Here is a 27,049-nt window from a genome sequence, read left to right on the forward strand (position 1 = left end):
ATGTCTGACCCCACCCACGACTTCCAACCGTAAGTGTCCCTTCATGTTAGCCTTTAACTGTCCTCAGACAATTCTGTTATTCGCTGTAGCAGTTTATATGTGGGGTGAGCATCAGTTTCTTAAGCTCCTTAGTTTTGAAATATGACTTGAAAGGTGACTAGGAAAATGGAAGATTCGTCTGGCTGTATTAATGGAAGCTGCTCACCAAAGTCTCCTTTTCCCAAGGAACAAACATCTATTCTTGGTCAAATACTGTCAACAACTTAAATGACAACTTTAACTGATGGAATATGCGCAGCTTGTGGACCTAATATAGTATAAGAGAACAAGAACAACATACATTTAAAGAAGATTGGAAAATGTTTATTGAATATATGGGGAGAAATTGTGTACACTTGAAAATGTTGGCAGCATTAAGATAAATTCAACAGTGTAAATAGGTTTTGATGGAAGTAATAATGGAATACTGAATGGTTTAATTTATGTAAAATATGCAGGGATTTATGCTATGCAAAATGAACCATGGAAAGAGAAGAAGGGAAGTCGTTGATATTTTAAGGCTGTTTAAGTGAATACTCCAAATTGTAAAACAGAAAATTTAATTAAAAAATATATATATATATAAATTAAATAGCATAAACCTGACCTTTGAAGACTCCGTAAGTAAACCATTTTTAACTTACCAAACATGTGATCTTTTTCAATGCTAGGGGAAGTGGGAAACTTTGGAAGGATCTTAGAAGAGCATATATTGTAGGACTAACAAACTACAGTTCCATGCTTTACTTTCCTGCATCTTTTGTGATTCTAAATCTCTGCTGGGATTCTCTCAAAGAGAATTTGCCCCAAATTTAGATCTTGGCATCCTGGAATTCCTCTTTGATACCTATTTTTTCATTGCACCAATAGATATAACATTTGCTTTTCATTCCAGGATACATGAGAGGAACCACCAATACATTCTGACCATCTTGTTTGCCATTCATGAGATCAATGAAAATCCCAAGCTCTTACCTAACATCACCCTTGGCTACAGCATCTATGAAAATTGTTTCAGTGCCAGGACAGCCTCCGAAGCCACGGTAGACCTGCTCTCGACCAGGCATTGGATGGTCCCTAATTTCAGGTGTGGAAGGCAAGGCAAGCTCCTGGCTGTTATTCAAGGAGGGGACTTTGAAACCTTTTTTCAAATGGCAGCCATGCTAAATGCTTACAAGGTCCCGCAGGTATGGAGAACAAGGGTAGGCCTGGCTGAGCAGATCTCAGATCTAACTGCTTAACTCTTGTAATTGAAACAGGGGCGATGGGGGTTGAAGTTTATAGAACCCTTTTCTCGGTTTGGGAGTTTTCCGTTGACGTCTGTCTCAAGGAAGTTGGGATAAACACGTGAACTCACACTGTTTGCCTTTTGCAGCTCTGTAGTACACTTAGGAAGATGACACCTATATAAAAGAAACTTTAAATTCTCAGGGAATTTAAATAAGAAGTCAGTGACTCAGAAATTTATTAAGAAAGTTAGAAAGCAGAATGTGAGGGCAACATTGCAAAGCCTTAAACAGGAACCGTGTTGCTAAAGGATTCCTTGTCATTTAGTCACTGTTGTTAAGCTGTCAAGACAAAAAAATCCAAGCTGAGAGTTGCAAAACTGCACAAAAACTGTTTTATTTATCGGGGTTAGCACACTTTGTTGTTGTTGTTGTGATTATCAGAAGTAATAATATCAGGACTTTGGAATGTTGAAGTTAAAGTGGACAGGGAGCTTTTATAGTTTTGTGCATCCTTATTTTCTTCATAAGATCTGCAAATGCTACATTCTATATTTGCATTTCGCAATGTCTGCAGATTATTTGCAACACTAAGCATCGATTCCTCTCCTTCTAGCTCACTTATGGTTTTGCTAACCATATTCTGAATACTAAAACTCTGTTCCCCTCTTCCTACTGGATGAGTCCGAAGGAAACTCTGCAATATAGGGGGATAGTGAAGTTGCTCCTGCATTTCAGTTGGACGTGGGTCGGACTCCTTGCTCCAAAAAATAATGATGGGGATCACTTCCTGCAAACCATGATGGCAACATTCATTGAGAGTGATATTTGTGTTGCCTTCACTTATGGAATCCCACAATTGTCTTCTGATAAAATTCATGGTGCAAAACAACACTCGATATATTTTCAAGCCAACCTTACACAGAAGAAAGCCAATGTGATTATTTGTTATGGGGACTCCAACTCAATGTTTCTGTTGGCACACACACTAAATGAAATTGAAACAAAAAGCAATGCTTCTGTAGGGAAAGTTTGGATCTCCACAGCTCTGTGGGGTTTCACCTTAAGTTCATCTTTTGCATATGAGAATATCAAATTCTTCCACGGCGCACTGTCCTTCATCATCCAAGCAAATAAGAGGTCGGAATCTCAGAACCTTTTCTTGACTCACAATGAAGATACATTGGATCATGCTTGGTCAGAAACATTGGACTGCTCTCGTCCCAACCACAAATGGTCAAGGAACACTTGGAAAAGATGCATGAGGAGGGGGAAACTGGAAGGTCTTCCCTCAGATTGGCATGGGAAAGGCATGTCTGCTGAGAGCTACAATGTTTACAGCGCTGTCTATGTCACAGCGCATGCCTTGCATGCTCTGATGGCATCTGCATCAAGCCACACGTTGAGTACCAAAGAAGGCAGACAGGACGTTCTGAATGTAGAGCCATGGCAGGTGAGAGAGACACACGGGGTGGGGCGAGGGAGAGAGGTAGAGAGGTAGAGAGGGGTTTCTTGTTGTCATACACTTTTTTCATTCACTTAGGGCTCACCCACATTTCCCTTTTCACCCAGCGCTTTCTTTGCAGAGGTCAGAGTCCCTTTTTTGCCCTGAATTGGAACAAGTGGCAACTTGGGTTTTTTGCCACTTGCTCTGATTCAGTGGTAAAATATATTAAGGCAATCAGGTGGTGCATCAGTTTCCATTAAAGAAATGGAGGTAGGGTGGGGAATTAAGATTAGGATGGAAGAAGGAAGGAATGTGATTCATTGACCCATAGTGCACATGTTGACATTTTATCTCTCTCTTTCTAGCTTCACCCCTTTCTGAGAAGGCTCCACTTCAACAGTGCTACCATAGATGAGAGGTATTTTGATGAGGACAGGGAGCTGGTGGCTGACTATGATATTGTGAATTTGGTTGCATTTCCTAACCAATCTGCCATAAGAGTGAAAGTTGGGAAGCTGGAGAGGCAAGCGTCTTTTGGTCTAGAGCTAACTATTCACGAGGAAGTCATTGTGTGGCCCAACTGGTTCAATCAGGTGAGTAATCTATTCATAGAATCATAGAAACCTAGAGTTGGAAGGGACCTGCGGGTTGTCTTGTCCAACCCCCCTGCAATGCAGGAATCTCAGCTAAAGCATCCATGACAGATGGCCACCCAACCTATTCATAATTTACAAGCTGGCATAATGTAGTAGTGAGCTTTGAGCCTGGAAGTCTCTTGTTCAAATTAGCAAATACCAATATAGCTGGTCTCAGCCTCAATCTCTCCTTGGTTGTTCAGAGTCAGGTTGGTAGCTGTGTTGGTCTGACACAGTTGAAATATATATAAAAAAGAGACCAGCTATGTTTGTTTTGGGTATGCACACGAAAGGTTATACCCAGAACAAACTTAGTTGGTCTCTAAGGTGCTACTGGACAATATATATATATATATATATGCTTTCGTAGATTTTCACGGGTACAGGAATGCAGGTTTTGGTGTCTTCGGGTGTCTTCCCGTGTAAGAGTCGGGGTGTCTGTGCGACGTTTCGACGAGGTCTCACTCGTCATCTTCAGGCTGGTGCTTTCGGCTTCTTGTTACTGGAACAGAGCAGAATCTGGTGTTTGAGTTCCTATAAATACTGTTGAGGGGTGTTGTTGTTTAGAGATCAGGGATGGGAACATGATCCAGTTGTTCTGCAAAGAATGGACACATGAAAACAGAATGGTATAGCACCTATGGATATCCTTCAGATATGTTTTTCCTTTCTTGATTCACTTCAGACACGGCCCCATTCTACTTGTACAGAAAGCTGCCAACCTGGATACAGCAAGATCGTGCCAGAAGGACAACCAATTTGCTGCTATGATTGTGCCCAGTGCATACCAGGAACCATTTCTACTCATACTGGTAAATGGGTTTGAAGGAACAGAAGACCCTGGGGGGTGGTGTGTGTTTCAGGATGAAAATGGTCATGTTTGCAATTTTTGCAAATAAATTTTGCAAATAAATTTTGCTAAATTCTGATCCAGAATTTCAAGAGGCACATTTAAATATTAATTTGGAGTTCTGGTGAATCCATTCTAGGCAAGCAATCTTCCTAGTGCATCGCTTAAGAGTGTTGCTCTAAGCGGGCTCAGATTACAGCTTGTTCATCTAAAATGACTAAAAATCCTTAGCAATAGGAACGCAGAAACAAAGAAAATCATCAAACCATTAATTCTAGCATGCGGGGGGCTACCCAAATTGTATAATTTGGCATCTCAATGATTGGTATTATTCATTGTATTATAATTTGGCATTGTTATAATGAGGCTTTTGTTGGATTGTTGTAATTGAAAACTAATAAAAATGATTATGAAAATAAATAAATAAAAATCCTTAGCAACAGCAGTACCTCTATATCTGCCTAATAAGCCACAAACACTGCCTCCATATTTTGCTTACTAACTTTATAGATGTACAACTTCCTTTTCTAAAATTGAAAGCTAAGAATTTGAGCCCTCTGTGGCATGGGGGAGTGGACATAAGTATGAACTAAAAATCATTCAAAATTCTTCCTGAAATGTATTTAATTTACCTGTTGTTCACCAGCAATTATGGGAGCAACCTTCCACTGTTTCCTAAACATTTTTTAATCATTTCAGTCACGTTTGTTCAGCTGAACTAGGTAATTATAAGTACTAATCATGGTGCTAGGCACTTCAGCATTAACACCATTATCTAATGAGTAACTATTTCTCCAGGAATTTAACTATGCTAGTGATTCCCTAGATCTCAAAGATCTCAAAAGTGATAATCTAAACATACACACCTTCCTCAACCATTCCTCACAAGGCTTGGTTTCCAGACCCTGATCATATTGTGCACACTCCTCTGCACACATTCCAGCTTCTCAATATCCTTCTTAAATTGTGATCCCAGAACTGGACACAGTATTCCAGGTTTGGGCTGACCAAGGCAGAATGGAGTAGTACTATTAATTCCCTTCATTTGGACCAGGGGTCAGAAACCTTTTCAGCAGGGGGCTGGTCCCCTTTCCCTCAGATCTTGTACAGGGGGGGGATGAACGAATTCTTATGCCCCACAAATAATCCAGTGATGCATTTTAAATAAAAGCACACATTCTACTCATGTAAAAACACCAGGCAGGCCCCACAAATAACCCAGAGATGCATCATCATCATCATCATCATCATCATCATCATCATCATCATTGTTATACTGAAATCTTAGGGTTTATTTCTTTCAGATGCAGATCATTGCCACCAGTGCCCAGAAGATAAATACCCAAACAATGAGAGGGATCAATGTTTTCCCAAGACCATAGTCTTCCTCTCCTATGAAGAACCTCTTGGGATTATCCTGGCTTTCTTTGCCCTGTTCTTGTGTTTCATCACAGCTTCTGTTCTCGGAATCTTTATTAAATACCAAGGCACTCCAATAGTTAAAGCAAACCATCAAAACCTCACGTACATCCTCCTTGTTTCTCTTCTGTTTGGTTTGTTATCTTCCTTTCTATTCCTTGGCCAGCCTCAAAAGCTCAACTGCATTCTTCGTGTAATAGCTTTCAGCACTTGCATCTCAGTCACCCTCTCTTCTCTTCTGGCAAAAATGACCACTGTGCTGTTGGCATTCATGGCCACAAAGCCAGGAAACAGCGTCAGCAAGTGGGTGGGAAGGAGTTTGCCAAATGCCATCGTCCTTTTCTGTTCCATCATTCAGTTGGTCATCTGCCTGGTCTTGATTGGAATTTCTCCCCCCTCCCCAGAATTTGGCAAGGATTCCGCAGCTGGACAGATAGTATTGCAATGCAATGAAGGTTCTGCCATTATAGTTTATTCTCTCTCTCTCTACATAGCCCTTCTGGGTATTGCCTCTTTCGGTGTTGCTTTCTTAACCATGAAACTACCATGGGGTTTCCAAGAAACCAAGTATATCACTTTGATCATGCTAATGCTTGCCTGGGTTTGGGTCTTCACTTTGCCAGTCTTTGCAGGCATCGATGGAAAAAACATGGCAGTTTTGAAAGTCTGTTCCATCTTGGCTTCCAGTGGTGGGTTATTGGGTTACATCTTCCTTCCCAAATGCTACATCATTGTACTAAGGCCTGATCTGAATACAAAGGAGCACCTAATGATGAAAAGGAAGGGGAAAAAGGGGGTTGTGTCAGATGTATAGTTCAGCCACATTTCAGCAGTTATTTTTTATATACATATTCATAAAAAGTATCAGAGCGTTTACAACAGTCGTATAGAAATACTTACAAAGCTCCTTTCTCTCCTGCTTTCCTTTTTGTCCTCCTTTCTATTCATTGGCCCGCCTCAAAAGGTCACCTGCCTTCTCTGCCAAACCATCTTCAGCATCATCTTCTCGGTCGCCGTCTCTTCTGTGCTGGCAAAAACTATAACTGTGGTTTTGGCATTCATGGCCACTGTTATGTAGTGTAGTTCACCCTGGGCCAACAGGGGGATATTGTATATAGTTTTCACTCAGGTCTGTAGATAGTTTTCACTCAGGTCCGCGTCCGTTATTTTAGGCGGGAACTCTGAGCTGTTATGGTTACAATGTTGACAGCCGGCTGACTATAAATACAGGCCGGCTGAGCTGTTCGCAGTCAGTTTATTTCCAGCTTACCAGAATAAAAGAGCTACTTGAAGAAATCGCTGTGCCGGCTGCTATGTCAACTCACAACTTAATACTGGCGACGAGGATGGGATGGATGGACATCAGAGCACAGCCAGATGCGGCCAGCCTCTGAACTGAGCTGAATCACAGAGCGAAATCACTGAGCGAAATCACTGGGCAGAACCAATTCAGAGCTGACTGTTCTGGCTGGAGCACTGTGTTCCATCCATCGCCTTTCACGCAGGCATCGGAATCATGGCTTCACTTGTGCCTCTACCGCCGTTTGCGCCAGCATCTGAATCGTGGGACTCCTACCTCGCTCGGTTCGACTGCTACCTCCAAGCCAACGAGCTGACAGCAGTATCAAAGGATCGGAAGCGGGGCCTATTCCTCAGCCTCTGTGGGCCTGAGGTGTTTGAGACGGCCCGAGCATTGGTTGCGCCTGAAGCAGTCCAGGAAACACCATGGGACACGATCCAAGAGAAGCTCCGCAGCCACTACGCACCAAAGCCGTCCAAGATTGCTGCCCGCCATGCGTTCTACCACCGGAACCAGGCAGAGGGGGAGTCAATCAACAACTACACCACCGCCCTGCGACAGGCTGCAATGCACTGTGAGTTCCGAGACTTAGACGATGCCCTGATGGATCGAATCGTCTGCGGGGTCCGGGACATCCATCTGCAACGGCGTCTCCTAGCCAAGCCAGACTTCACGCTACAGAAAGCCATTGAGGAGGCTGTGGCCTCAGAAGCTGCTGAACGCTCCGCTCAGGAGATCCGCAAGTCCAGCACCCCGCGTCTTGCTAGGGAGCCAGTTCCGGTGCATCATGAAGAGGCCAGCAGTGATGAGGTCAAAAGTCCTGCCATAGAGGTATTCATGGAACCTCTTCACTCCAGCCACAAGTGCCAATGCCTCCTTGTCGATGATGTGCACCAGACAAAGCGGGAGCGCAGGAAGTTCCAACAGAACTCCAAGGGCCAACCGGAATGTGCTGGCTGCGGAGGCAACCATTCCCGTGCCAAGTGTCGATTCAGAGACGCCATCTGTAGGAAGTGTTCCAGAAGGGGCCACATCGCTAAGGTCTGCCGATCGGCTCCGTCTGACACCCCCCCTTCATCGACTCACAAGTCCAAGTCTTCACGCCAGTCTGCCAAGGGAAGTTGTTTCGCTCTCACCAACTGCCGCTGCCCGTCTGGAACCACGATTGGCCAAACCGACTCGTCGACGCGACGCAAGCTGAACGTCACGGTGCTCATTGAAGGAGCTCCATGTGACATGGAGATCGACACCGGGTCTGCCCTGTCCATCGTGTCATGGAGCACCCTCAAAAGACTGGTACCCAGAGTGTCCAAAAGGCAACTCGACTCTCACCGCGTACACCTGAGAGACTACCAGGGAAACGACATTCCCGTGGTAGGCGTTGGCCGGTTCCGGATCGCCTTCAAGGATTTTTCGGGCCTGCTCCGGTTGGTGGTGGTCGAAGGTCAGCGGCCAAGCCTCCTAGGGCTAGACTGGTTTGATGCCCTCGGCCTGGAAATCACCGGCATCAACTGCATCTCTAACACAGAGACTGAGGGTCTGGTCAAAGACTTTGCCGAGGTTTTTGACGGCACCTTGGGGCAATATACAGGTACGCCCATCTCCTTTAGCCTTGATCCACAAATCGCCCCCATCAAGCTAAAACCACGCCGGGTTCCCTTTGCTCTCAAGGCTAAGGTGGACGAACAACTGGACAAACTGATCGCCCAAGGAGTTTTGGAGCCGGTTGACCACGCAAAGTGGGAAACCCCCATCGTCATGCCTGTCAAGCCAGATGGGTCGGTGAGAATCTGCGCTGACTACAAGTGCACGATTAACAAGGCACTTCAGCAGCACGCTTATCCGGTTCCTGTTGTCCACCACCTGCTGCATTCCCTGGGTGAGGGTAAGATCTTCGCTAAGCTGGACCTTGCCCAAGCCTATCAACAACTGCCTGTCGATGATGCCACTGCTGAGGCCCAGACGATCGTCACCCACCGGGGGGCATTCCGTTGCCGCCGGTTGCAGTTCGGGGTGAGTGTGGCTCCTGGCATCTTCCAAAGCCTTATGGAGCGTCTCCTGCAAGGGCTTCCGGGCGTGGTACCATATTTTGATGACGTCTTGGTGTCTGCAGACTCACACCAGCAGCTGTTCGAGCGCCTCCGTGCCGTGCTGACCAGGTTCCAGGAGGCCGGGCTCAAGGTAAAGAGGGAGAAGTGCCAGATCGCCGTTCCACAGGTGGAGTTCCTGGGCTATCTTATCGATGCCTCCGGCCTTCATCCAACCACATCCAAGATCCGCGCTATCCAGCAGGCCCCCACCCCAAAAAACAAAACGGAGTTGCAGGCATTCCTGGGGCTGCTGAACTTTTATAACATGTTCCTGCCCCACAAAGCCACAGTGGCTGAGCCTCTTCACCGACTCCTTAGCACTAAGACGCCTTGGTCCTGGGGTCATCGGGAGACGGCGGCCTTCAACGCGGTCAAGGCTCTCCTTTCTTCAGACAGTGTGCTGGTACAGTACAGTGAATCCAGGCCGCTGGTCCTTGCCTGCGACGCCTCACCTTTTGGCATCGGTGCTGTCCTTAGTCACCGTTTTCCAGATGGAAGAGAAGCACCGCTCGCCTACTTTTCCAGGACACTATCTCCGACGGAACGGAATTACAGCCAGCTCGACAAGGAGGCATTGGCACTTGTGGCTGGAGTGAAGAGGTTCCATGAATACCTCTATGGCAGGACTTTTGACCTCATCACTGACCACAAGCCACTCCTGGGCCTCCTCGCCGGTGATCGCCCAACTCCACCGGTCCTCTCACCACGCATGCTGCGATGGACTGTTTTCCTGGCTGCCTACCACTACCGGCTCATCCATCGCCCAGGGAAATCGATGGGCCATGCCGACGCCCTCAGCCGTTGCCCTCTTCCAGCATTTGTGGAAGACCCGGCTCCAGCTTCATCGCTCCTTCTGATTGAGGATCTTCCGACAGCGCCTGTATCGGCTGCCACTGTGGCCTCCGCGTCTGCCCAGGATCGCACCATCAGCCGGGTGCTCAACTGGGTGTGGAGGGGGTGGCCACAAGGGCCTTTTGCATCGGAGTTACAGCCCTTCGCAACCAGACAACATGAACTCTCAGCTCATCGCGGCTGTCTGCTGTGGGGAGACCGCGTCGTGATTCCCCAGGGACTCCGTCAGCGCGTCCTGGAGGCTCTGCACGTTGGCCACCCGGGAATTGTCAAAATGAAGGCGTTGGCTCGGTGTTACGTCTGGTGGCCTAATATGGACGATGCCATCACTGCCTGGGTGTCCACCTGCCAAGCATGCCAAGAGTCGAGGCCTGCACCACCGGCAGCTAAGGGACACACCTGGGAGACGCCAAAGACACCCTGGTCGAGGGTGCACATCGATCTGGCTGGCCCCTTTCACGGCCGGACCTTTATGGTAGTGGTGGACGCCTATTCCAAATGGCTGGAGGTCGCCCTGATGCCCTCCACCACTACCGAAGCTGTCATCCGGGTGCTGCGAGGCCTGTTTGCAACGCATGGGTGTCCTGATGTCCTGGTCTCTGACAACAGACCGCAGTTCACGTCAGGCACGTTTGAGCGGTATCTTTTGGGACTGGGCATCCGCCATGCCCTAACGGCACCTTTTCATCCATCCAGCAACGGGCAAGCAGAAAGAATGGTGCGCTCGACAAAAGAGGCACTGGCGCGCCTGGACCGGGGAGACTGGCATGAGCGGGTCGCCGAATACTTGTTCATGCAACACATCACCCCTCATGCGGCCACAGGGAGGAGCCCTGCTGAACTGCTTATGGGCCGCCGCCTCAGGTCACCGCTCGACCGGCTACACCCAGACTTTGCCGTGGCTGAACCCCCAGGCTGTGCCAACGCACCACGGTCATTTGTCCCAGGAAACCAGGTCTTTGCCCGGAACTATGTGGGGGACATTCCTTGGGTGCCAGCCACAGTAGTGGGAGTCACTGGACCTCGCTCATACCAGGTGGCACTCGAAGACGGACGCTTGTGGCGACGGCACATAGACCAGCTTAGGCGCAGGGTTGGGGACATGGACACTACTGAGGTGCCCCCAACTGCGCTTGCGGCTCCAGAAGAGACACGTACAGATGGCGAGGCCCCACCTACACCTCCCTCGCAAACTGCCAGCGTGGAGCCGAACCAAGCCGTTTCAGAACAGACTCAGACCACTCCACTTGCGGAGGCTCCACCCACAGCAGCGGATCCAGGGGAGTTGGTTCCAACGCCACCTAGGGTCGCACCACAGCCTCAGCGAGAACTGTGTGGCCCTCCGGACTTGGCTACCAGTCCCCGGCGGTCTGGCAGAGTTTCCAAGCGCCCAACTTATTTAAAGGACTATGTTGTGGGACAGGTATCACTGTTGGTCTAAGTAGGGGAAATGTAACCGATATGCTTTTGTGCCTAATTGAACCATTACGCGTAGTGCTGTATATAAGGAAACCATTACGATTGTAACTAACGCCTTATCTCGGTGGGGAGGGGTGTTATGTAGTGTAGTTCACCCTGGGCCAACAGGGGGATATTGTATATAGTTTTCACTCAGGTCTGGTGTTATGTAGTGTAGTTCACCCTGGGCCAACAGGGGGATATTGTATATAGTTTTCACTCAGGTCTGTAGATAGTTTTCACTCAGGTCCGCGTCCGTTATTTTAGGCGGGAACTCTGAGCTGTTATGGTTACAATGTTGACAGCCGGCTGACTATAAATACAGGCCGGCTGAGCTGTTCGCAGTCAGTTTATTTCCAGCTTACCAGAATAAAAGAGCTACTTGAAGAAATCGCTGTGCCGGCTGCTATGTCAACTCACAACTTAATAGCCACAAAACCAGGGAACAGCATTAGCAAGTGGGTGGGAAAGAGTTTGGCAAATGGTATTGTCCTTTTTGGTTCTGCCTTTCAGTTTGGCATCTGCATTGTCTGGATCGGAATATCTCCCCCCTTCCCAGAACTAGACATGGATTCCCAAGTCACACAGACAATTCTGCAGTGCAATGAAGGGTCTGTCACTATGTTTTATTGTGCCCTTGGCTACATGGGCCTTCTGGCTGCCATTTCTTTTACTGTGGCTTTTCTCGCCAGGAAGCTCCCTGGCAGTTTCAATGAAGCCAAGTTTATCACCTTCAGCATGCTGGTGTTTTGCAGTGTTTGGGTCTCCTTTGTGCCAACTTACTTGAGCACCAAGGGGAAATACATGGTGGCTCCACCCCCATCGCTCAGGGCGGACACTGAGGTCCGGCTCTGAGGGCCTTCTGGCCGTTCCTTCACTGTGATTAGTGAGGTTACAGGAAAGCAGACAGAGGGCCTTCTCGGTAGTGGTGCCTGCTCTGTGGAACGCCCTCTCGTCAAATGTCAAGGAAATAGACAACTATCTGACTTTTAGAAGACATCTGAAGGCAGTCCTGTTTAGGGAAGTTTTTAATGTTTGATGTTTTATCATTTTTAAAATTTTAATTCTGTTGCCCAGAGTAGCTGGGGAAACCCAATCAGATGGGCGGGGTATAAATAATAAAATTGATTGATTGATTGATTGACTGAAATCACTGGGTTTATTTCTTTCAGATGCAGATCATTGCCACCAGTGCCCGGAAGATAAATACCCAAACAATGAGAGGGATCAATGTTTTCCCAAGACCATAGTCTTCCTCTCTTATGAAGAACCCCTAGGGATTACCTTGGTTTTCTTTGCCCTGTTCTTGTGCTTCACCACAGGTTGTATTCTGAAAATCTTCATTAAATACAGGGACACTCCATTTGTTAAAGCCAACAATCGAAACCTCACTTACATCCTCCTTGTTTCTCTCCTGCTTTCCTTTTTGTCCTCCTTTGTATTCCTTGGCCAGCCTAAAAAGCTCAACTGCATTCTCCGTCAAATAGTTTTCGGCACAATCATCTCAGTCACCCTCTCTTCTGTTCTGGCAAAAATGACCACTGTGCTGTTGGCATTCATGGCCACAAAGCCAGGGAACACCGTCAGCAAATGGGTGGAAAAGAATTTGCCAAATGCGATCTTCCTTTTCTTTTCCGTCGTTCCGTTTGTCATCTGCCTGGTCTTCACGGGAATATCTCCCCCCTTCCCAGAATTTGGCAAGGGATCCACAGCTGATCAGTTAGTAATGCAATGCAATGAAGGTTCTGCCGCTGTATTTCATTATACCTTTACCTACGTAGGCCTTCTGGCTACTGCTTCTTTTGGTGTTGCTTTCTTAACCATGAAACTACCTTGGGGTTTCCAAGAAACCAAGTTTATCACTTTTGGCACGCTAACGTTTGGCAGCATTTGGGTCTGTACTTTTCTTGTGTACGTAGGCAGCAAAGGAAACAACATGACATTTTTGCTGGTCCTTTCCATCTTGACTTCCTGTGGTGGGTTACTGGGTTTCATCTTCCTTCCCAAATGCTACATCATTTTACTGAGACCTGATCTGAATACAAAGGAGCACCTAATGATGAAAAGGAAGAAAAAAAGGAGGCTTGTGTAGGATGTATAGTTCAGCCACATCTCATTTTTTAAAATACAATTTACAGCAGTACCTCGGGTTACATACGCTTCAGGTTACAGACTCCGCTAACCCAGAAATAGTGCTTCAGGTTAAGAGCTTTGCTTCATGATAAGAACAGAAATCGTCCTCCGGCGGTGCGGCGGCAGCAGGAGGCCCCGTTAGCTAAAGTGGTGCTTCAGGTTAAGAACAGTTTCAGGTTAAGAATGGATCTCTGGAATGAATTAAGTACTTAACCTGAGGTACCACTGTATTAATTTTATAATAACAAGAAAAAACAAACAATCAAAAACATCACAAAGAAAAATTCAAATCATAAATCTTAACTCAATTGACTTCCCTCCCTTTCTTGGTCCCATTGTTTTACGCTTTGAGTATGTTAATATAATCTTAACAATCCAGTTTTATCTTAATACAAGTGACTTTTAAAAGTTCTACTTATGTAAAAATCTATACACAACCCTCAAAAATTATGCATTAAACATTTCCCTTTTTTAAGAAAAAACAATGCTGCCCTTTCTTTATTGGGTTTCAAATTACCTAATATGTTCACTAGTTTGTTTTGCCAATCTTTTTTTAAAAAAAAATTATATCAAATATTTTATTATTAAAATAATTTGACATTAAAACATATATATTACGAATATACAAACATAAAAACATACATTTCATACAATCCTTAAAAATTTGCCAATCTTCTTTATCTTCTTCGGCAGTGGCTTCTTCCTTCTGTAGGGATGGGCTGATCTTGGCCTGGCCTCCAGACTCAGGTACAAGTCTTTTGCTCCATAAGTCCATTAGGTCCTGTTCCTGCCAATATCATAGCTTCCATTTTTGTTTTTTTAGAAACAAAAATCACTTTCATCATTGTCTTCAAGTCTTTGTATGTCATTTCCCAGGCCTTTTTGATAACTTTACATTGCCACCACATAGTAGCCTTTCATACCATTTGCCCTCCTTTCCTGTTTCATCTTCATCACAGTCAAAGCCTCCCAAATTAATTCACACGGGGTACCATTTTCGTATGGGACCACCCTTACTTTCCCTTGCATTTTCCTCAAACCTCTCTCCTCTACTATTCTCACCTTAGTGGTTTGTACATTCCCCTCTTTAAATTGTCCCAGAGCCTCTGAACGTAAATTGGTGTTTTTCCAAATTTGAGAAACTGCGTTAACAACATTTTCCTTTACCCGAAAAAGTTCTCTTTTAAATTCTAAAAGCAAATCATATAGTCCAGATCTTATGATGTCTTGTGTTACAGCCTTGCTGGTTTGTTCTAACATTGACATTTTTCCTCCTGCCATTTCTAATCTGGTATGAGGGGGCCCAGTTCTCTCCCTGTTTCCCAACTTCCTCTACAAAGTTACCGTAAATTTCAAAACAAAGAGTCCTTTCCCACCAAGGAAAGTGTTATTTTTAACTTTATCAATACATTGTCAAGGTCATTTCGGTAGACTCAGTAGAGAAAACCAGTCCTTCCAACTTCTTCCCTCCCCTCCTCCCATATTGCTCACAAATTTTAACCATTATATATTCAATTCTTAACATCCATTCACACCAAAAATTTTAGTATCCAATATAAATAAAACTATGATATTGATTTTCATTTTAAATCCAATTTAGTCCAATTTTAGCTATGGATATTATAGTCATTTTCTTTCAATCTTGATTTTTAACCAGCTGATGCCTTTTTAATAAAATAAATCCACAGTTGTAACTCCATTAGGTTTGGTATCTTCAACACTCTGAAAAGTCCAAAAACTCTTTCCCAAGAGTATAGAGATATTCAGAGAGTCAATCCTGTCTTTCTTCCAGAGAAGAAAATTATATTCCATTAAATAACATTGTAATCATTCTCAGACTTAACCTCCATTTTCAGAAAAGTTCATTAATGCCATAAGATAAGTTCAAGTTCAAATTGAATTCAAGTTCGTTGTTTTGGTGTTTTCCTTTAACTTTTTTCCCTTTCCTTAAACTTGTTTGAGATTTTTTTTTTTTTGGGGGGGGGGGAGATGTCAAAACTTTTCTGTCCAGATTTTCACTTTTTGAAATATGGCAACCCTATGTAAATGTCAGCCAAAAATAAACAGGCCCCACCTGAAAAGTGCTGCAATTGTCACACGCCCTGGATTTTACAGAGTTTCTCTATTCTTTCTTCATAGGGAATGCAGCTGACAAGAGGGATTCAGGGCCAACACCTCCTTGTGTCACACACACCCTGGCAACATTGTGTAAAACCATACAAAATGATCAAACTGACATAACAGCGTAAACTAAAGAACATCCCAGCATAGAAGGAGGTTGTGCTAGATGACATATATTGTAAAACAGTATGGAGAAGCTGGTCCAATTAAATAACTGAAACAAAACAGAAAGGTCTATATTGTTCTCACAATGTAGGTTGTGTGTACCTGGTCTGTGAACTGGATTTGGACAAAGGCCAAACCAAACTAGGCTGTTCTGAGCCAATTTCTGTTCTGCCCATATCAGACTGAAGCAGCTACAAATCACTACAGGACTGATCAGGTTGTCCTGAATTGATTTGCAGGTGTTTCTGCAGATCTGTATCATAGAATAGTCCCCCAGAAAGCCAGTGTCTGTGGAATGCTGCAGTTTTAGAGTACAACACCAGGCAAGTGTTGGGTGGAGTAAGATCATTCTAACTTTTCTTCAGCTCCACTCCTCCCCTTCTCCTCTCACCATCCTGGTCTTCTCCCTGAGGAGAGCATTGCAAAAATAGAGAGCCACCACAGAAAAGGCCCATTCTCATGTTGCCATTCTCTGCACCTCTTGTGGAGGGGGGCGGGACTTGAAGAAGGACCTCTGTCAGGGACTGGACAGAGGAGGAATGGTGGAGACCACCTCCCCAGTCTGACCCTTCCAGAGAAGAGGAAGACAGTTCAGAATTACAACAGGGGTTTGGGGGAGGTCATATCTCAGAGGCAGATGAGGGGAAAAGTTGGGAAATAATGGGAGAGGAGGAGGAGGAAGCACCAGGGGGGTGACAGCTGACGGATACAGTGTTTTTTTGAAAGCATTCTAGATCCTCCATCTCCCAGAACCTGGAGAGCCTTGAAAGTAGGAGAGCAAAGAGCTCAAAGGCAGAGGGCACTTGTCAGCACCAATAGGGATGACAAATGAGGAAGTGGGAGAGATGGGGAGAGGGTGGAGATTCATTCAGGACAACGCCATTATCCAAGAAGCTGGGTTACAAAGCCTCTCTCTGTAAATACTGAATAAAAAGCAGACGGTAAGAACATTCCTTGTCTTTGTACGTTCCTGGGCAACCGGCCGTGGGAGTTGTTGGCAGCCGCCTGACCACCTCAGACGATGATTGCCGGGTCCGAGGTTGGTTCATATGGGGAGAGGCGGTACTTGAGATATTGTAGACATGGGGAAATGTGTTATCTCTGGTGACCTGCAAAGGCTTCTGCACAAGCTTATTCTCAGCAGTGGGCCAAAGTGGGGGCCTAAATTGAGATTTGATCCCCTTTTGCGGCAGGGAGGTGCGGGAAGGAGAACTAGCCAAGGCAGCTTGTTGACCCCCTTGCACTTCCTTGGGGATGATTGGAGGCACCTGAGGCCTGCATTTAAGGGTTAAGGAGCAGACTAGGGGCTTTGTGACCAACCTGCCTCATCCACCCAGAATTGTAGGGCTCTAGGGACAGTGATTTTCTTAAGGAAATCAGCCCTGAGTGCTCACTGGAAAAACAGATCATGAAGCCGAGGCTCCAATACTTTGGCCACCACATGAGAAGAGAAAAGACCCTGATGTTGGGAAAGATGGAGGGCACAAGGAGAAGGGGACGACAGAGGACAAGATGGTTGGACAGTGTTCTGGAAGCTACCAGCATGAGTTTGACCAAACTGCGGGAGGCAGTGGAAGACAGGAGTGCCTGGCGTGCTCTGGTCCATGGGGTCACAAAGAGTCGGACATGACTAAACGACTAAACAACAACATGGGACAGTGATACAGGAAAGTCTCCCTATTTACCTTGCTTCTGACCCAGCAGGGGGGTCTGATCACCCTTATATCTTCAGGATTCCCATGAATATAAGCCATTCCTCTACAACCAGGCCTTTGGCTGATTAATATTCTACAGCCTTTTAAATGTATCTGTGGGAAGGTGGGGTATTGTTTTGTTGTTTTGATTTAATTATTTACTTGTGTTTTATCTTGTGTTTTATTCTATGAACTGCCCTGGGATCTCTTGATGAAGGGTAGTATATTAATAATAATAATAATAATAATAATAATAATAATAATAATAATAATAATAATAATTCCCACACCTATAAATTTGGGGTTTACATTAATAGAAGTGACCCTGATTCAACACAGAGATAAGTCTCTGTGTGTTTATTTCAGCCCTCTGCTGCGAACATGTTTTCTCCATCTGTGCATGTGCTGCAAAGAGAATGAATGAAGAGATGGTTTTATGTCCCCTGCAATTATCAAAATCAATGTGATTGATAAGCGTTCTTGTGGCCAAAGTCCCATAAGACTCCCGCCACCCACGGATGTCACTTTTGAGAGCCGTAATAATAATAGTAATAATCAGAACCCAGCAATTTCTTGCAACAAATTTGAAAAGAGCTAATAAGAACGAGAGCTGAGAGTTAGACAATCAGAGCTGGTCTGTCAGTTAAATGCTTTAATGTATCTCCATTAGCACTGAAGCCAAGCTCTTAATCTGTGAACTCAGTCAAGGTAGTCCACTGACTGGGTATATTCTAAAGCCAATTGAATAAAGGAGCCACTTGCTTCATTGTTCTGCTGGTCCAGGGGGGAGGTTACCGTGGGGCGAGGTCCAGGACCTGAGTCGAGGGTCGGCAGACAGTCCTCCACGGGCAAAGCGGGGTCCACAGCGAGGAGCCGGGCAAGGACAGGAACTCTGGGGGAACCGGACTGGGTGCTGGCCGAAAAGGCTCTTCAACAACGTTGCTCCCGCAACCTGGGACCAGGCTGACTGGCCTTTATCTTCTCTGAGGCCAGGGGCGGTCCTGGCCCCCCAGGAAACCTGCCTCTCCTGGCCTTAAGGCGAGCACTCCTCCTGGGAGAAACCAGTTCCCTCCGCCTCTCTGCCCTGAGCCTCTGCAGTTCAGGAGAGGCTGAAGGGTTACTGGACCCAGGGGGAGACTCACCTGTAGGCACTGAGTCCTCAACCACCTCCGGAGCCAGAGTGGATTCACCTGGTGCCTGCTCCTGAGGATCCGGCACAGGTGCAGGCGCTTCAGAATCAAGGCCCTGCCCCAGTTCAGCCGGCCCTGGAGGCGGGGACTCCTGTGCAGGCTGGGATTCCTCCGGTTCAGCCTCTGAATCGGATTCCCAGGCCATCACACTTGTGCCTAAAATGACCCTACTGCTCATATTGCTTCATTTGCTCTTTGGGGTAGTGATGAATATAGAGATAGATCTCTCAGACCTAGAGACACCTCCAAATAATTATTACAGTCCAGGAGATTACCTCATCGCCGGAGTTATACCCGTGAGAACGGCAGTGTATCCAACACACACTTTCAAGTCTGACCCCGCTCATGACTTCCAACCGTAAGTACTATTTGCTATTAAGTATTGGTTGTCCTCAGACAATTCTGATCTTCCCTGCTGCAGCCTATGCTCTGAATGAGCAGCAGAATCTTCAGCTCCCTATTTGATTTCAGTAATGCTTTGGACAAAGTCCCTCAACTTATGATACTCTTGCAAGGAAGCTGGTAAAACGTGGGTTGAACGAGGTAACTGTTAGGTGGATTTGAAGCTGGTTGATTGACCGAAACCCAAACAGTACTCCTTAATGGTTCCTCGTCATCCCTGGAAAAAAGTGAGAAGTGGAACTCCCCATTAAATTATAGAAAAAGATTTCTCCTTATCCTCCAGGATCATTTTTGTTGTTGTTTAGTCGTTTAGTCGTGTCCGACTCTTCGTGACCCCATGGACCAGAGCACGCCAGGCACTCCTGTCTTCCACTGCCTCCCACAGTTTGGTCAAACTCATGCTGGTAGCTTCCAGAACACTGTCCAACCATCTCGTCCTCTGTCGTCCCCTTCTCCTTGTGCCCTCCATCTTTCCCAACATCAGGGTCTTTTCCAGGGAGTCTTTTCTTCTCATGAGGTGGCCAAAGTATTGGAGCCTCAGCTTCAGGATCTGTCCTTCCAGTGAGCACTCAGGGCTGATTTCCTTCAGAGGTTTGATCTTCTTGCAGTCCATGGGACTCTCAAGAGTCTCTTCCCGCACCATAATTCAAAAGCATAAATTCTTTGGCGATCAGCCTTCTTTATGGTCCAGCTCTCACTTCCATACATCACTACGGGGAAAACCATGGCTTTAACTATACGGACCTTTGTTGGCAAGGTGATGTCTCTGATGTCTTCCAGGATCATTTGGCATGGTGTTATAAAAGGTAGCAGGATCCAGTTCCTAGAATTTCACGTGAAAAGTTTTACTAATAGCAACCTGAATCACCAGGAAAAATTCAAATGCACTTTGACTCCCATAATATTCATTAACTTCTTGGCTTTTGCTTGGAAAAAAAAGGATCTTTGGTCTGCTTCAGCAGAGAAATTCTTTCACTCTTCAAAGAGAGGAATGTGCCTGTCTGTAGGTCTCTGCTCTCTCCTCAAAAGTAGCAAATCCACCGACATTTTAAATATTTGAAACCTGAAAAAGTTTGGATAAATTAAAATGAACATTGACTCCTAGAATATATTTTTTTAAAACTTCTTACAACTTCTGTCATAGTACCATCAGGGGAATGGAGAAGAAAAATGCAAAGTTCTGAAATATTTAAATTAAATGTATATGAATTGTTGCCGGACTATTAACTGAATTGATACTGTAAGTGAACTACTGGAACAAACTATTGATACACAAGCAAACTATTGTTTTGTTTTGAATGCATTATGGGTAGATTTCACAGCAATCTTGCAGAAAATGCGAATTCATCATCTATAGTATATAATTCCGTTTTTGATTGCTACCGTTACAGGCCACTTTTCTTCCCAACACATCCAAGGTTGTTTACAGTTACTGTATTTAAAATAACACATTGTCAAAGGAAAAGGGGGACAGGGTAGGAAAGGGAAAAATAAGTAAATTATGGTTCTGTGGCCACTGAAGGAGACTGTTCTATGCTGGGATGAGCCAAAGGGCACTGAGTCCTAGCCAAACCAGGGCTTTTATGCCTTCTTCCTATTAGACATCTACATGATGGACCTTTGCTCTTATTCAGCATGACCCTTCTTATGTTCTTAAAAGACAGGCACCACTACCGAGAAGGCCCTCTGCCTGGTTCCCTGTAACCTCACTTCTCACAGTGAAGGAACTGCCAGAAGGCCCTCAGAGCTGCACCTCAGTGTTCGAGCTGAATGATGGGGGTGGAGATCTCCCCCCCCCAGTAGACAAACCACTCAGATCTAAATGTCACTGACACCTCGAGTGGAAAAAGCAGGATTTGAACATAGTATTTCAGGTGCTAGATGTTCAATTTGCTTTCCATTCCAGGATACTGCAAAGGAATTATCAACACATCCTGGCCATCTTGTTTGCCATTAATGAGATTAATGAGAATCCCAAGCTCTTACCTAACATCACCCTTGGCTACAGGATCTATGAAAATTGTTTCAGTGCCAGGACAGCCTCTGAAGCCACCATAGACCTGCTCTCTACCAGGCATTGGATGGTACCTAATTTCAGGTGCGGAAGGCAAGGCAAGCTCCTGGCTGTTATTCAAGGAGGGGACTTTGAAACCTTTTTCCAGATGGCAACCATGCTAAACATTTACGAGGTCCCTCAGGTAGGGAGAACAATGTGGACTGGGCAGAACAAATCCCAGACCAAACTCCTTAACTCTTGTGATTGAAAGTGGGATAATGGGGATTGAAGAATGTGGAACCCTTTCCTCAGCTCAGGAGTTTGGGGCTGATGTCTGCCTCAGGAAAGTTGGGATAAACTTGTGACCTCACACCGCTTGCCTTCTGCAACTCTGCACCACAAGCAGGAAGATGAAACCTGTATTGAATAATTTTTTTAAAATTCAATCAGAAAAAGCTTCTCATTGTTGTTGCTGTTTTCTGAGGCCCAATAAGGTTTGGAGGAGAAGGGTAAGGAAGAGGGATGTACTGGAGGGTGAATCTTCCACAACGCAGCGCTGTCTTTTTCAGAGCAGGAGTTGTGGGACTCATCTAGACTGGGGAAGAAAAAGCGTTTCGTATGTGTTGTATATGCATTATAACGCCGTGACACCAGATGGCGCTGTGGAGTTCTGTTTCCTCCAATGTGATTTCTTACAAGAAAGTTTGCAATGCGTTTAACTGAAACGCTTCTTTGATGTGTCTAGATCCAACCATGCCATCTCTTGTTCACCTTTTCTCTAAAGTGAAAAGTCCCCAATTCTGCAACCTTTCCCCATAGGGAGTTTGTTCATCCCCCTGTCAACAGATCTATAGCCTGGGTATGATTCCAATCTAACTCAGTGGGACTTAGAATCATAGAATCATAGAATCATAGAGTTGGAAGAGACCACAAGGGCCATTGAGTCCAACCCCCTGCCAAGCAGGAAACACCATCAGAGCACTCCTGACATATGGTTGTCAAGCCTCTGCTTAAAGATCTCCAAAGTAGGAGACTCCACCACACTCCCTGGCAGCAAATTCCACTGTTGAACAGCTCTTACTGTCAGGAAGTTCTTCCTAATGTTTAGGTGGAATCTTCTTTCTTGTAGTTTGGATCCATTGCTCCACTTCTCTGGAGCAGCAGAAAACAACCTTTCTCCCTCCTCTATGTGACATCTATCATATCACCCCTTAACCTCCTCTTCTCCAGGCTAAACATGCCCAGCTCCCTTAGCCGTTCCTCATAAGGCATCGTTTCCAGGCCTTTGACCATTTTGGTTGCCCTCCTTTGGACACGTTCCAGTTTGTCAGTGTCCTTCTTGAACTGTGGTGCCCAGAACTGGACACAGTACTCCAGGTGAGGTCTGACCAGAGCAGAACACAGTGGCACTATTACTTCCCTTGATCTAGATGCTATCCTCCTATTGATGCAGCCCAGAATTGCATTGGCTTTTTTAGCTGCCACGTCACACTGTTGGCTCATGTCAAGTTTGTGGTCAACCAAGACTCCTAGATCCTTTTCACATGTACTGCTCTCAAGCCAGGTGTCACCCATCTTGTATTTGTGCCTCTCATTTTTTTTGCCCAAGTGCAAAAAAAGACTTGCCTCTGAATAGACATGTGTGAGACTGCTCTGTTAAGTGGAAAACATTTCAGACAAGCAACGCCTGAGCATTATTTCCAAACTAAGCATTGATTCCTTTCCTCCATACCAGCTCACTTACGGCTTTGTAATCCATACTATGAGTGATAAAACTCAGTTCCCCTCTTCCTACTGGATGAGTCCCAAGGCAGCTCCACAGTACATGGGCATCGTTCAGTTGCTGCTGCATTTTAGGTGGACGTGGGTCGGTCTCATTGCTCCAGACAATGATGGTGGAGATCTTTTCATGAGAACCATGAAGGTGATGGTCTTTGGGAGTGACATTTGTTTAGCCTTCACATATGCAATCCCACAATTTTCTATTGGCCTCTTTGTTTCCAAACAAATACTTTTAAGGTTTTTAGGACATCTTATTCAGAGGAGAGCCAACGTGATCCTTTATTATGGGGATCCTGATTCAATGCTTCTGTTGCCACATGCGCTGTACAGAATTGAACTAAAAACCAATGCCCCGGTAGGGAAAGTTTGGATTGCCACAGCTCTGTGGGGCTTCACCTTAAGCGCATCTTTTGAGTACTGGGACATCATATTCTTCCATGGGGCATTGTTCTTCAGCACCCAAACAAACAGAAGGTCTAAATCACAGGAACTTTTTTTGACTCAAAATGAAGATTCCTTCAATCAGATTTGGTCAAAACCCTTTGATTGCTCTCATCCCAACCACAGATGGTCAAGGAAAACCTGGAGAAGATGCATGGGGAGGGAAAAATTGGAAGGTCTCCCTGTAGATTGGCTTGGGAAAGACATGTCTGCAGAGAGTTGCAATGTTTATAGTGCTGTCTATGTTGTAGCACATGCCTTCCATGCTCTGATCACATCTGTGTCCAGCCGCATGAGAACTACAGAAAAAGGCAGGCTGGATTTTCTGAACATAGAAGCATGGCAGGTGAGGGAGAGTGAAATCCGTTTACTACAGTTGCAATGGGTGGACATTCTGCCCGCCTTCCCACACTCCTGCAGTCTTTTGGCCAGAAATCCTGCTTATGCACATATATTATCTCAGTTTAATCTATATCATGGGGTTGCTGCAAAGATTTAAAGGGGGGGGATAGGGGAATGTACACAGCTCTGGGCTCCTGGGTAGAAAAGCAAAATACAAGTATAGAATGTCTTCTTCTCTCTTCTTTGGTGATCACTCGTAGCTGAGTTATGTCTTCCATAAACACAGTTTTAACAGTGAGTCTGTAAGTGACTGTGGAGGCCAATTCTGGATCCACACGTCCTTCCACAGTGGGGACATAGGTTTCCAGATGGGAGTTGATCACGGTGTGGATTTGCCAAGCGTGCCTTCCTCCTAGCAAATTTCTCCCTTGCCTCCTGAGTTTGAGTGTCTTCAAAGCCCATGACACCATTGGTAAAGGCTGTTCTCCAATTGGAGCGCTCGCAAGCCATTGTTTCCCAATTGTCGGTGTTTATACTACATTTTTAAAAGATTTTCCTTGGGAGAGTCTTTAAACCTCTTTTGTTGACCACCAGCTTTAAGCTTTCCATTTTTAAGTTCAGAATAGAGTAGCTGCTTTGGAAGATGATAATAATGCACAGATCATGTAGTGAAAATAAGCATATAAATAAAGGCCTATTTTTTTCTACTTGGAGCTTACATCCTTTTCTTTTGGGTTTCTGGGAGAGATACCTCCAGTCTAGGAACCCACTTTTAAATTTATCCAACACTATATCAGTTTCCGCCAAAGAAAAGAGGGTTGGGGGATGAAGACTCAGATGGAAGAAAGGATGAATCTAATTGGCCCATCTTGCAAATGTTGACATTCTCTTTCTCCCACATCCAGCTCCACCCTTTTCTGAGAAGTCTCCACTTCAACAGTACTATCATGGATGAGGTACATTTCGATGAGGATGGGGAATTAGTGTCCGACTATGATGTTGTGAATTTGGTCACATTTCCTAACGAATCAGCTGCAAGAGTGAAAGTTGGTAAACTGGAAACCCAAGCATCACTTGGTCTAAAACTTACCATTCATGAGGAATCCACCGTGTGGCCCAGTTGGTTTAATCAGGTGGAGGATGTATTCATATTAATTCAGCAGTAGCTAGGAATGTGAACTGTGAGTCTGGAGGTCTCCAGTTCAAATAAATTCAAAATAGCTAATATTTGCCTCAAACTCAACCTCTCCTTGGTTATTTGGAGATTATAATGCTGGGTCCCTGCAAGATCCTACTTAGATAGTGTATAAATGATGAATAAAAAGTTGGCCTTAGCCTGAACCTCTCATTTGGAGATAACAAGGCTGAAATACTTAGTATAGCCATATATACCATTCTGCAAAGCGTGGATACATCACCATAGAATGGTTTGGTACCTATAGACAAAACAGAAACTCACCAAACACTGTTTGTTTCCTTGATGCCTTTTTAGACAAGACCTCACTCTACCTGTACAGAAAGTTGCCAACCTGGATACAGCAAGGTGGTGCCAGAAGGACAGCCAATTTGCTGCTATAGTTGTGACCCTTGCGTAGAAGGAACCATTTCCACTAACACAGGTAAATGGTATTGAAGAAACAACAGGCCCTAGGAAACTGAGAAAGAGGGTCAGGATGAAAGTAGGCATGCTAGGTTTGAAATGAAATTTTGCAAAGGAAGTGTGTGGTGCTTTCCAAAATTAAGATGCAGATTCTTCACAACATTTCAAAATTATTATTATTTGGTTCTTGTGAATCTATTTCAGTGAAACAATTAGGCCAACACAGTGTTTGAGTGCACAGCTCCAAGCAGGCTCAAACTATAACCTCTTCCACTGCAGTGATTAAATGACTAATACTGAAACAGCACACCTCCTTATCTGCCTAATAAGCCATAGAACATTGACTCCAATTTTTGCTTTCCAACTTTTTTTTACATGACCAATTGACTTACTTTTTTAAAACAACAACAACAAAGGCTTAATACTTTGAGGCTTTTGGTGGGATGGAGGGATGAATCAGAGTATGAACTAGAAAGCATTCAAAGTTTTATCTTCAAATGGACTTTATTCACCTTTGTCCATGGCAATTATGGGAACTACTTTCAGGTGTAGTAATAATAATAATAATAATAATAATAATAATAATAATAATAATAATAATTTATTATTTATACCCTGCCCATCTGGCTAGGTTTCCCAAGCCACTCTGGGAGGCTTCCAACAAAACACTAAAATTAACAATAACCTAGTTAATTCCAAGCACTAATCATGGCCATATGAAGCGCAAAATCAATCCATTATCTGATGAGTAACTATTTCTCCAGGACCTCAGTTTTGCATCTGATTCCCAAGATTTCGCAGACTCCAACAGGCTTATTGCATGGTTGTTTGAGATGCTGCCTAAGAACTGTGTTAAAAGGGAGAATGCTGAGTAAAAATATAATGGGGGGGGGATCAAATTTTGGTATGAAATTTCTGGAACACCTTGGAATTTGATGTACTGAAATCATTTTTTCTATCAGATGCAGATCATTGTCATCAGTGTCCAGAAGATCAATACGCAAATAACGAGAGGCATCAATGTATCCCCAAGACCATAGTCTTCCTCTCCTATGAAGAACCCCTGGGGATTACCTTGGCTTTCTTTGCCCTATTTTTGTGCCTAACCACAAGTACTATTTTGGGAATCTTCATTAAGTACCAGAGCACTCCACTAGTCAAAGCCAACAACCAAAACCTGACTTACATCCTCCTCGTTTCTCTCCTGCTTTCCTTTTTGTCCTCCTTTCTATTCATCGGCCAGCCTCGAAAGGTCACCTGCCTTCTCCGTCAAACTGCCTTCAGCATCATCTTCTCAATTGGCGTCTCTTCTGTGCTGGCAAAAACAACTACTGTGGTGCTTGCATTCTTGGCCACAAAACCTGGGAACAGCATCAGGAAATGGGTGGGGAAAAGTTTGGCAAACTCCATTGTCCTCTTCTGTTGCAGCATTCAGTTTGGCATCTGCATTGCCTGGATCGGAATGTATCCCCCCTTCCCAGAACTGGACATGGATTCCCAGGTCACACAGACAATTCTGCAGTGTAATGAAGGGTCCACCACCATGTTTTACTCTGCCCTTGGCTACATGGGCCTTCTGGCTGCCATCTCTTTTATGGTTGCTTTCCTCTCCAGGAAGCTTCCTGGGGGTTTCAACGAAGCCAAGTTTATCACTTTCAGTATGCTAGTATTTTGCAGTGTTTGGGTCTCCTTTGTGCCAACCTACTTGAGCACCAAGGGGAAATACATGGTGGCTGTGCAGATCTTCTCCATCTTGGTTTCCAGTGCTGGGTTACTGGGCTGTATTTTCTTCCCCAAATGCTACATCATTGTCCTAAGGCCTGATTTGAATTCTAAGGTGCACCTAATGATGAAAAGAAAAGATTAG

The 27,049-nt window shown here is 45.0% G+C and overlaps 1 protein-coding gene across 1 annotated transcript; it reads left to right on the plus strand.

Moving 5' to 3' along the window:
* LOC309526179 (vomeronasal type-2 receptor 26-like) lies at window positions 1-27,049 on the plus strand (the record flags this gene model as incomplete). The annotated part of the gene is made up of 6 exons (XM_082212094.1): window positions 1-29; window positions 935-1,226; window positions 3,078-3,305; window positions 4,058-4,159; window positions 25,075-25,201; window positions 26,145-27,049. The coding sequence occupies 6 exons, from the start codon at window positions 1-3 to the stop codon at window positions 27,047-27,049; spliced, it is 1,683 nt and encodes a 560-aa protein (XP_082068220.1).

The sequence above is a fragment of the Podarcis vaucheri genome, assembly GCF_965113315.1.
Source record: "Podarcis vaucheri genome assembly, chromosome: 2".
NCBI lineage: Eukaryota > Metazoa > Chordata > Lepidosauria > Squamata > Lacertidae > Podarcis > Podarcis vaucheri.